Genomic DNA, 12293 nt, shown 5'->3' on the forward strand with positions numbered 1-12293 from the left:
ACCTCTCCTCCTTCGGGACGTATAGCTGAGCCCAAGTTTTCCTCTGCTGTCTGTCCCATTTTTACAGAAGCAGGTAAATCGCAGAGAAAGCCAATTACATCAAGAATTTACTTTGCAAAGCAGGGCCCAAGCTGGAACTGGCTGCGGAGCCGGGCTTGGCCACCGGGTGCTTCTGTAGGTGTTCGGACGCGCCCGTGCCTGGTCCTGCCTCGCGCTCCCGCTGTCATCCAGACCAGGACAGAAGCTTACCCACATCCGCTCTTATGACTCCGTTTCTGATCAAATAAAATGAATTTTTGCTCTTTTCAAAAGATTGCCCACAGGACTTGAAACAGAGAATTAATTCATTAGGGCCAGACGTGTAAGCCACGCAGGCCTTTCCGCCTGCCCCTCTGCCTCACGGCTTTCCCGCCTGACGGCGTCGGGGAGGCTGCCCCCGGCGGGAGTTTGCAGGAGGGTGACGGGCGAGCCGGTGGCGGGGGGCGGGCCTCCCTGCCGGCCACACGGCCTGTCCCACGCTGCACAGCCCAAGACAAGCCTTTTATTTCCTGTTATTTTCCTGAGTGTGTGAAAGCTGCCGAAAGAAAGCTAAGGCGATTTTTGTGAGATTCTCAGGCTTTGGGCTTAAATTCAGGAGCACGTGTGCTGTCGTGCCGTGTGAATTACGGGTGCTCGGTTCCTCTTTGTTAACCGAAGGTGGTCCTGCCTGCCCTTCCCGGCCACAAGCAGTCAGCTGTCAAACAGCTTTGCAAACAGCATCCTCCAGGGCTCCTGACAACTTTGCGCGTGTACCTGACACTGCAGAAGGTGGGCCTGAGGCCAACATGTCCAGCAAGACCCACACGCTCCACTGAAAATCTTCCAGCGGCCCCTGGGGCTGGTTGGAATGACCCTCACCTGCCCGTCCCCTTCCACGCGTGTTCACAGAACGCCTTTTCTCTTCGTGTCTTTTCTCTTTTAGCCAGAGCTACCTGCAAGCTGCCAGCGACGTGCCTGCCGGCCACAGCCTGGACCCCTCGGCCAGCTACAACTCCCCGAAATTCCGCTCCCGGAACCAGAGCTACATGAGAGCCGTCAGCACCCTGAGTCAGGCCAGCTGTGTGAGCCAGGTCGGGAACCGCCTTCCCCTCTCCCTGGGGTCCCGTCTCTAAGGCCGAGTCCTCAGAGCAGTAACAGAAGCAGTAACAGAGCTCGGAAGCCTGCGGCCGCCCCCCAGGGCCCGGCTCAGCGGGGGTGACCTCCCAGCCTGCCGTGGGGTCCCAGCTCAGACCACCTGCCTCCCCTGAGGCTGCCCAGGGAGCCGGGCCGGGCGGGTGCATGGCCACCGGGCTCTGTCCCCCGAGGTCTCTCGGGCAGCCCCACCGGGAACCCCGAAGGCCCGAGGAGAGCTGGAATAGCCCGCGCGGGCTTGCTGTGCCCCGCAGAGGAGCGAGTGCCGGGCGTGCTTCTGGCTCCTGTGTAGCCCCAGCGGCCCCAGGGCGGACGTGGTGATCGAACCGGGGCAGGGGCGTGGCTGCCACAGGGACAGGGAGCCCAGCGGCCCTTCCCACCCTGTTTTGAACGGTTCAAAGAAAACGCCAGAGCAACGTGGGCAGTCCCTGGCGCTTCTGATCGCCATGTGCTGTAGGGTGGATAAGAATGGGGTTTCTCGGTCGTTAATTAAGCAGGTCACTCGCTGATCTCAGGTGCCTTTAAAAACAGCTGTGGGCGTTCACCGAAGGCTGTGGGTGCCTCCCGCAGAGGAGGGGCCGGGAGTGGCACTCGCGGAGGCGGCTCGGCTCGGTGTCCCGGCCTCTGCTGCCACGGCCCGAGGCCTCCCTTAACCTCCCTGAGCTTCCCCCTCATCCGTGGGCAGAGGAGGGCTGCCGCGTGGTGTCGGAGGAGCAGGGGATGTAGCCCTACGCCCAGGGGCCAGTGCTCCGGCCGTGCCAGCGGGTGCTCCTGTGGTGGTGTCAGCAGCAGCGGGAGCGCTTGGTTCGAGGGCCTCCTGGTTACAGGCGAGCTGCCAGGGGTTCCCATACGCCCAAGGGTTCCCCTCGCCTCGGGCGTTAAATGCTCTGCCAGGCAGGAGCCTGCACTTGCAGCCTTTTCTCGCCAGAAGCTAAGACTCTGGACTTTATACTGAACAGTCTGGGTTTTTCTTGTGCCACAATGTCTTTCATCGATGCAGATGCTATTTTTCTTTAAAAATGGGACTAGGTCTGCATCTAGGACAGAATTCCAGGGACCCTTCCTCCCCCGAGGCGAGGAGAGGACGATCCGTGCCTCTGCCCACGGGGCTTAGCCCTGAACCTTGGCCTGGGCACAGGGACTGGGGCCCCCGCCCCACGACCGCCAGTGCCCCTGCAACTGATACAAAAAACAGCAAAGGCAACACTGGTTGGCCAGCGGGTGCATCACTGTGGTCACGGAGTAGTCGGGGAGATGTCGGGTTTCAGCACGGGGACGTCCAGGGTGACGCAGCGGTCAGTATGCAGCCGGAGCGCGGGGGTGCCCCCAGCACACTGGCCGCCTCCAAGGGACCTTCAGGGCCGGCTTCTCTGGACCCGCTCCCCTCCGCCTCCCTCTGCCTGCGCCGCCTCCCATCCCAAACACGACTGTAGCGTCAGGCGTGACCCCATCAGGGTTCGCAGCGGGACACAGCGATTCCCCCCACAGATGCGGGGACTCCTCCAGGCTTTGCTTTTCTTTCTCTGTCTTTATTTTTTTTGAGCAGCCGACACCGATGTCGCGTTAGATTCGGGTGCGCCGCTAGTGGCTGGAGACCTGCTACGCGGCCTCCGGGCACCTCCCGCCCCCCTTCACCTGCTCCACAACCTGCACTTTGTTCTCTGTGTTTGTGAGTCTGGTTATGCTTTTCTTTTGTTCTGATTTGCTCTCAAAAAGAAAAGGTTCCCACCGAATGCACGGCACACCCCCCAGGTGCTCTTGTGAGACCCACCAGCCTCCCCGGTTGCAGAAGCATCACTGCCCTCAACGCCGTGTCTTTAGGGAACCCAAGCTGGGCTTCCGAAGTATGTCGGTGGAAGCACCATGTCCTCGCACCTTCTTGTATCTGAGAAGATTCGTCATCGTAAATGGGAGCCCTGGTAGGCAAGCCGGGCTTTCGGGGGTTCTACGTGTTTGAGGACTTTTGACGTCTGGAATCCTAAGTGATTCCGACTGCTGGGTGCTATGATGTGACTTTAAGCGGAGCTTAATTCTGAAAAAGACCCATATTGTTACTCACAGTGACCCTGGCACCTGGCGGTGGGGCCATTTCCCGGCTGGAGACAGGTTTGCAGTGACTCCGTGTCAGACCCCGGCCGGCGGGAGGAGGGGAGGGCAGGCAGTTCCCAGGAGTGGAGCAGGACGCGATTCGGGTGATGCAGCTGGGAACCGCTCAGCGTCCCTGGGCCCGAGTGGGTGGCTGACGCAGGGAGAAGCTCCCTCCTCGATGCCCGACATTCCCTCAAATGCAGAGATGAGCTTGAACATCTGACTGAGCTCCCGTGAGGCTTGCTCATCTCTAAGCCGGGCTGGAATTCGATCTTGAGTCTCCGGACTCCGGCCTGTCTTCCCTGGGCACACGCACTGGGGAGAGAACCGTAGGTGTCTGGTGTGTGGGCTGATGCCCTGGGGCCCCAGCGGTGACGTCCAGGAGTCGGGGCACTGGACGTGACAGCTGCCCACCGACCGGCTGGAGGGGTGGGGTCCGTCCTCAAGCAAATGGTTTCTTCCCTGGAAGAATCTCCTGGAAGACACTAGAGACGCACACTGAACCTGTTGCTTTCCCGGAACCTCAGGCACAGCGTGGAGGCTGTGTCGGCGCGGGCGGTGCAGGGTCAGGGCATCCCCCGTGTCGTGGACCTGTCCTGAGCTCTCTGGGACTCTCCCGCACGCTCGACCCTCAGACGGGACCCCACCGGGGAAGGGGAGGCGCTTCCCCCTCCGCGGGCTGTTCCCTGCAGTGTCAGTGGGCACAGGTGGCCTGTGCCTAGAGGCACCACGTCTGTGCCTGGCGACACCTCACAAGGAAGCATGTCTGCATGTGTCACGTCCCAGAGGTGACGCAGAGCCAGATGTCAGGACGTCTGGTCTCCCGTCACCTGGTGAACCAGAGCCTGGCAGGGGTGCAGCCCGTCAGCACACTGGGCTCTGAAACGGCGAGCCCCACCCCACCCCCGAGCATTAGTGGGATCTGTGTCCCTCCAGGTAGCATCTGCGGATGCCCCAGATGCCACCCCTGCCTCCATGATGCTGGCGGCTGTCCTTCTGCCCTCGCCCTGGGCCAGGCGCCCCGCAGCCCAGCCTCCTGAGGTCACAGGCAGAGCCTCTGCGCTCACCTGCTTCCCCTTCATCCACCAGCGTCCTGATGGGCAGAGCCATCCCTGCGGCCGTGGGTGCCAGGTAGAAGCGTTGGCGCCTGCACGCCCCCTGGGGACAGATGCAGGCCCTCCCCCAGCTGCAACACCGGGCCCCGACCCCTGTCCCTTCCCCTTGCCCCTGACCTCTGCGCCTGCCCCCTTGCCCCTGTCCCTTGCCCTGATCCCTGCCCCTACCACTTGCCCCTAACCCCTTGCCCCTGCCCATTGCCCCTGCGAGCCCCTGACCCCTTGCCCTTGCCCCTGACCCCTGCCACTGCCACCTGCCCCTGACCCCTGTGTCTGCCTCTTACCCCTGATGCCTACCCCTGCCCCTTACCCCGATCCCTGCCTCTGCCCCCTTGCCCCTGCCCCTTGCCCCTTGCCCCTGATCCCTGCCCTTACCCCTTGCCCCTGCCCCCTTGCCCCTGCCCCTTGCCCCTTGCCCCTGCCCTCTTGCCCCTGATCCCTGCCCCTGACCCCTTGCCCCTGCGAGCCCCTGACCCCTTGCCCTTGCCCCTGACCCCTGCCACTGCCACCTGCCCCTGACCCCTGTGTCTGCCTCTTACCCCTGATCCCTGCCCCTGCCCCCTTGCCCCTGTCCCCTGCCCCTTGCCCCTGATCCCTGCCCCTGACCCCTTGCCCCTGATCCCTGACCCTGACCCCTTGCCCCTGCCCCCTGCCCCTTGCCCCTGATCCCTGCTCCTGTCCCTGACCCCTGCCCCGACCCCTGTCCCAGCCCCCTGCCCCCTGCCTCCTTCCCCTGGCCATGTGTCCCTGTGGACGTGACCCTAACAGGGACTTGGATAGAATCACACAGCATTCCCCTGCTGTCTGATGGGCTTCTCCCTCTTGACCTCGTGCCCTAGGGTCTCCCCCACTGGAGCAGGTGTCAGCGCCCCCCCCCCCCCGTCCTGTCTGCAGGCCTTAGTCCAGCTCGTGAACATGGGTTTGCAAACATCTGTTCCAGTCCCTGCTTCCAGTCCTTACGGGTCAGCACCTGGCAGCGGCAGCGCTGGACTCTGTGGTCATTCCACTTTTAGCTTTTGGAGGCCCTGCCATCCTGTGTTGCACAGCGGCCACTCGCCTGCCCGGCCCCAGTAGGACACGGGCCCTGTGCCCTCCCCTCTCCCGACTTGGCCTCCGTGGTGCCTGAGTGCCCGCAGTCCCCAGGAGCAGGTCCAGCTCTGAGTTCACAGTCGACAAAGGAAGACAGGAAGCTTCGGAGGGTGCTGACTGTTTCCACAACTTGGACCCCATTGGCTCAGCATCCTCCTAGGATTTCCCGGGCCTGAGCTGTGGCTTCAGTCCCACATGGTGTCACCTGCACTTCCCCACCTCCTTTGGGCTCTGTGAACACATCAGCTCCAGAGAGCAGGTCTTTCCATGCCTCTCTGGACCAAAATCTGAGATTCTTCTCAACTACTTTTTATTTGTTTTGGGGGATGAGTTGCCTTCATTTCTGCACTCTCACTGCTGTTTCTGTAGCTGTAGGTACTACCACCAGCCCTCACGGAAATTCTGGTCCTTTGTCTGTAAGATGCACAAAGAGGTTACTGGCTTTCTCCTTCAAGGAAGGAGTGTGGGGCACACGGTGGGTTAGAGCAGGGTTTCCACTACATCCTGCAGCCACACGCGAGCTGCCTCCCTCGGGTCGGGGCCTTTTCAGGCCAATGCGGATCTCTGACATAAATGACATAAAACCATCTGCGGTTTTTTGATATAATTCCCCATAGGCAAAACTTGAAAGAAATTTGTGGCCGAGCATGTCATGTGTCAAACCAGTATGTGTGTCTCTGATCTGCTTTCCTCGCCGGCTCACTGAGGACGTGCTGATGGGAGGGTCAGGGTCTGTCTCGACCCCGATTTGTCTGCCCGTCTCCAACTTTAGACTCCCTCGAGCCGCTCATGGCGCGCCCACTGGTAGTTTCCATTGGGTCTTCCCTGTGGCCGTGGGGACAGCGCAGAGGGCCGGCATCTGAGCGCTGACCTTGTACCCAGCGCTGCGCTAACCTTGATGCACGCGGGGTCTCCTCAGCCTGGTCACGGTGGCCACTGCCAGGCTTTGCGTTGGCTCCGCACGATTCCAATACAGCCTGGAATTGACCATGTGTCTTGTGTTTAGAAAGAAATCACACAAGAAGCCTCACTCGAAGCCCAACAGGTGCCCAAGGCTGGCGTCTAGGGACTTGTACTGAGCAGACAGGTCGTGAGGTCAGGGTGCACTGGGTCTTCTCTGTCCTCTGGTGACCGGGCCACGATCGCCTGGCCGGGGCTTGCCACCAACTGTGCCTTGTTGTTCCAGATGAGCGAGGCAGAGATGAATGGACAGTTTGAATCGGTGTGTGAATCCGTCTTCAGTGAGATCGAATCCCAGGCCATGGACGCACTGGACCTCCCCGGATGCTTCCGAACGAGGAGCCACAGCTACCTTCGGGCCATCCAAGCCGGCTACTCGCAGGACGATGAATGTATTCCCGCCATGACGCCCTCCAACACCACCTCCACCATCAGATCCACAGCAGGTAAGGATGCCCTTTCGGACCTCCAGTCAGTCATGTTGCTGAATCACACTTGCCACGTCATATTTGCAAGGGTGTTTTGAAGCAGTTGTTTCATAGCTGACCTTTCTTTTTCTATAATGCGATCCCTTCTTTATCAAGATTCTTTAAACATCAGTGTAACTTCTGTAGTTTCCTCTAGGAAACAAGTTTAAGTACCGCTGACATTTGGACAGTGATTGTGCTTCAATACCGAGGTTTTATAGATGGCCACAAGCCCTGAGTGACATGCAGTGACTCCTAGACAACCTCCCGCCACACCCGGCCACATCCTCTCTGAACGTGTGTTCCTGGGCCAATCCCTAAACATGATTCAGGCCCAGAGCAAATCCGTCGTTCCTGTAGGTCCCGAATCACCCTGTGGATCTGTGGATCCAGTGTTGCCATGTGTTTGCATTCCTGTGGAAAACCATACCCACCCCTTTGAGAATTTACCACAGAAACTAGGTGTCAGGGCTCGATAGCTCACTGCTCCATTACTGTTGATGTAGCACAATGAACCTGCATGGCCTGGAGAAGCCATAAAACAGCAAAGGAATAAACATTTGCTGGGCTCCACGCAAAGGCCAAGTAGGGAAAGTCGGAAACCAGCCACGTTGGGGAGCCAGGGCACCTGACTGCTGGCCGACGGAGAAGCTGCGCACATGTTGCAGCAGGAAGGGACCAGTCTGAGAAATCGCAAGGATGTTATGGGACTAACAAGCCCCAGGTGGGAGTGGGGAAGAGACGGGAAGGGCGGGAGCAGGGTCTCACGACCCCATCAGCAGCAGAAAGCCTGCTGCCGGGAGGACGGCTGGAGATGGGAGGATGAACTGCATCTAGAGCTGGTTCCCTGACACCAGCCCTCGAGATCTTAGGCTCCTTAACCCTCAGGAGAAGCAGCAACTATGCATAATTTATCAATAAGCCTAGCGATTAGTTTTCAAAGGGCGTGCGGGTACTTGGTGATCTGTTTGTGCGGCTCCATGGCTCCCACCGGGGGCTCGGCGACACCTCTTGACCCTGAAGGCTTGAGGTGTTCAGAAGAAGCACACTGGCTGGGGCTGCTGTGTTCCCAAGGCACGGCGGGTAACGTGCCCCCTGTGAGCCCGGCAGGCGCTGAATGTCCCCCTCCCAGGAGGTCGGGCACCTCCCCTTCTCTGCCCCGTGTGCAAAGTGACCAAACTGGAAACTTTGGGAATAAGTGAGCTTGACGATTGTTGCATTTTGTGAGCGCACTTTCAGAGACCTTTGCTGCGTCTTCACCAGCATTTGCTGAATATCTCTCACGAACAAGTGATAAGTAAGCGCTTTCATCATCTTTGGAAACACTCTGAAACAATAACGACCTAGTAGAAAATGACTTTATTGTGTGTAGAGCTGTCATCATGGGGAGAATAAAAGCGAAACTTTCCCTAGAGAAAATGTAAGAACCGGTGCAGAACTCAAACTGAAGATCTAACTCAGGTGCGTGTCATCTTCCCAAGCACATCGTCGTGTCCCCAAAACGTGCACACCAAGTAAGCCACAGAACATGCTTCTCTGCAGTGTTTCTCCTGCATCTCGGCCCAGTTACGGAGTCCAGGCTCCCTGCAGGCTGAGGGCACGGGGGTCGTGCCACGGTCAGGGAAGGGTCTGGGAATCGGGTTAAGGGGAGAGACAGAAACATCCGTGATTTCTAGCATGAACGCTATTCTGAAGGGACGGGAGTGCAGAGAAGTCACTCACTCTTCCGTTTTCCTGCGTGACCCTAAGCGTCGCGCACATTTTACAATCTTTCTCTCCGTGGTAGTGCCGAGAGGGCATGCAACAGTTGTCTGGCTCATAAGATCGAGAAAAATACTTAGGAAATGAAAAATCCCCATCTGGAAAAACAAAATCGGAGGAGAAAACAGTCCAACTGCACAAGACGTGAACGCCCACTGACCTTCCAGTTTGATTCAGAACTTCCCGCCCGGAGGCAAACGGGATGTCAATCACTTTGTACCAGAATATTTAGAAGATCGTTTACCAACATTAGCTTCTAATAGCTGCTCTCCAGGGGTAGGTGTGGACGTGTGTGTGAAGACAGAGAGGTTATTTTGACAAATTGGTTTTCTTCTTTGATTCTAAAACAATGTCTTGACGATTATGCCAAGGAAGCTATTTTCAAATTGAATCACAGCGATTATTTGGAAGTGTAAGATTTACTTAAATATGTCTCTTTTTGCATGCTTGCAGGGGAGAAACTGGTGTCACGAGCTTGTCTTCCCTTGAACAAATGCAAACGTAATTTTAATCTGCATCTAGTAATAATGGAATATCCCATACAGGCGTGATTCGCTTATTAACGATGCTAAGTATGCGTCAGGCGTTCTCCTTTCGACACAGACAGCGCGATGCTGCCAGCGTGTCTGCTGGTTTGGGGGTCAGCCCTTCAGGACACGTGGGCGCGGCTGGAGCAGCATCTCCACTCTCCGCGGACACACGTGCACCCCCACAGGCACGGACGTCTTTCATTATGAAAAACACTGCATGTTGATTAGCGTCCTCTCCTTAGATGAAGTTTTGAAAACATCTAACTTGCATTTCACACATGGGCTCTTTCTCGTCTGTGAAATGATTTATCGGAGAGATTTATTCGTCTAAATATGCATCTCACCCGATCTTTCCAGGCAGAGAATGTTACTGATATCGCGGAGGAAAATGCTATAAAATTAGATTATAGTGATTTTTCTCTGGGTCAGAAGTTTTTTTCAACAAATGTCACAGCTGATTCCAGAAGTTATTAAAACAAAGGGAAAATCCATACAAAGCGAGACAGAGGAAACAGCCATAAATTTACTTTTATTTTATTGTTTATATTTCAAAAGTAACTTGTCCTTCAGGAGCACATCAGAATTCCAGCTTCCAGGACGGCCTCAGGCCCCAGCCCCACGTGACTCAGGTGTTTACACACACACACACACACACACACACACACCCGCCGCTGCCCCCGCTGCCCCCAGGCCGCCTTCCCAACTCCGACCCTTGGCCTCCCTCGTCTAAGGGCCTCCAGCAACATGCGGCCCCTGATCCTGAGCCTGATCCTGAGCCTGATCACACTGCGGGTGCCCTTTACCAGGCAAGTGCCACAGTTACAGACGTGGACGTGTGGCCGCCGTAACAGCATCGTCATACGGTAGCAGTGAAGCCTGTGAACATCGCAGTTAATGCTGGCGGACTGCGTGACGGAAGGGTGCTGGGTGAGGACTGCCCGGCCCCAGGCCTGGAGCAGGGGTTGACCTCCTCTCGGCACCAGGAGTGTGGGGGCCCATTGCCCTGCTGGGCCTATTGAGCTAATCCTTGTGATGAAACCAAATTCCCTCTGCTGACAGGGCAACCAAATCCGTGGGAGGCCACGGGTCACATGACTCATGAGACCCCTGAGCTGTGGCCGGTGATGTGCACAGTTTTCCTCCCACTCTCCCGGGATCAGACTCAGGCACGTCTCTGACCGTGCGGCCACGTCATCCATGGCATCTGAAGTTAGGGCAGGTGCCGAGGACGAGGGTGTTGGCCTCCTTCTCAAGTCTGACCGCCGCACTGAGACCTCTGCGAGTCTGACGTGGGCCTCCTGCTTGGCACGTGGACGAGCACTCAGGAGACAGCAAGACATGGGCTGGATATGCAAATGGTGGGGTGGAGTCTGTGTGCACTTCATGGCCTCATGTCCTTGGACCACCATCAAAGAAGCGTCCATCAGTGACAGCCAGGTGGCTTGGAGGTTGAATGTCTGCCTTCAGCCCAAGGCATGACCCCAGGGTCCTGGGATCCAGTCCCACGTCAGGCTCCCTGCATGGAGCCTGCTTCTCCCTCTGCCTGTGTCTCTGCCTCTCTGTGTCTCTCGTGAATAAATAAAATCTTTAAAAAAAAAAAAAAAAAGAAAGAAAGAACAAGGAAAAAACCACCCATCACTTTATCCACATGTGCTCTCAACCTTCAGGATGAACAGCAAAGACTCAGCCCTCAGGACCAGAGCAAAACTATGCGGAAAGTTACCTGAACACAGAGCAGGGGCCCAAACTTTACCTGGTGGCGGTGGACAAGCCCCAAGAACGCAACATGCTCTGTCCTCCAAAAGCACCCCCATTCAGGTGGTCCTCGCTCCTCTCACAAACATGTGCCCCCCACGTAGCTGGGTGGGAGAGCCGGGTCAGTGAGCCCAGTCGTGGGGCTCCATGTCTGTCCCGTCCCCGGACTTGTCAAGGTCACGGGTCCAGTGGACCCAGACACAGCACAGAGGCCCCGAGGCCCCACCCGGGATCCGTACAGTCTGACGACCATCGGGGGCCTGCCCCAGGTGCTCTCCTCCCTGAGGTGGGGCACGATGGAGGTCACAGGTACGTGGTGGGGCCCGGGATCCGTGCGGGGGTTCCAGCCGTCAGCACGAGAGCGGCTAGCAAGCCGGTGCCCCAGGCAGCAGCCGTCAGACTTACTTTTTATTATTATTATTATTGGTGTTCAATTTGCCAACATATAGCAGAACACCCAGTGCTCATCCCATCAAGTGCCCCCCTCAGTGCCTGTCACCCAGTCACCCCCACCCCCTGCCCTCCTCCCCTTCCACGACCCCTTGTTCATTTCCCAGAGTTAGGAGTCTCTAATGGTCTGTCTCCCTTTCTGATATTTCCCACTCTTTTTCTCTCCCTTCCTCTTTATTCCCTTTCACTATTTTTTAGTGAATATGAGATGAATGAATGAGACCATATAATGTTTGTCCTTCTCCAAATTGACTTACTTCACTCAGCTTCATACCCTCCAGGTCCCTCCACGTGGAAGCAAATGGTGGGTATTTGTCGTTTCTAATGGCTGAGGAATATTCCATTTGTATACATAGACCACAGCTTCTCTATCCATCATCTTTCAATGGACACCGAGGCTCCTTCCACAGTTTGGCTGTTGTGGACATTGCTGCTAGAAACATCGGGGTGCAGGTGTCCCGGCGTTTCATTGCATCTGCATCTTTGGGGTAAATCCCCAGCAGTGCAATTGCTGGGTCATAGGGCAGGTCTATTTTTAACTCTTTGAGGAACCTCCACACAGTTTTCCAGAGTGACTGTACCAGTTCACTTTCCGGCCAACAGTGCAAGAGGGTTCCCCTTTCTCCACATCCTCTCCAACATTTGTGGTTTCCTGCCTTGTTAATTTTCCCCATTCTCACTGGTGTGAGGTGGTATCTCATTGTGGTTTTGATTTGTATTTCCCTGATGGCCAGTGATGCAGAGCATTTCCTCATGTGCTTGTTGGCCATGTCCATGTCTTCCTCTGTGAGATTTCTCTTCATGTCTTTTGCCCATTTCATGATTGGATTGTTTGTTTCTTTGGTGTTGAGTTTAAGAAGTTCTTTATAGATCTTGGAAACTAGCCCTTTATCTGATACGTCTTTTGC

At 56.7% G+C, this 12293-nt stretch overlaps 1 protein-coding gene across 1 annotated transcript in view; it reads left to right on the plus strand.

Moving 5' to 3' along the window:
• The window catches only part of DLGAP2 (DLG associated protein 2), a 355333-nt gene that overhangs the window by 287962 nt on the left and 55078 nt on the right, over positions 1-12293 (plus strand). The window contains exons 6-7 of the mRNA XM_041737686.1: positions 962-1109; positions 6649-6868. Coding sequence (XP_041593620.1) covers positions 962-1109; positions 6649-6868 — 368 coding nt within the window. The remainder of the gene's footprint in view (positions 1-961; positions 1110-6648; positions 6869-12293) is intronic.

The sequence above is a fragment of the Vulpes lagopus genome, chromosome 22 (genome assembly GCF_018345385.1).
Source record: "Vulpes lagopus strain Blue_001 chromosome 22, ASM1834538v1, whole genome shotgun sequence".
NCBI classification, from domain to species: Eukaryota; Metazoa; Chordata; class Mammalia; order Carnivora; family Canidae; genus Vulpes; species Vulpes lagopus.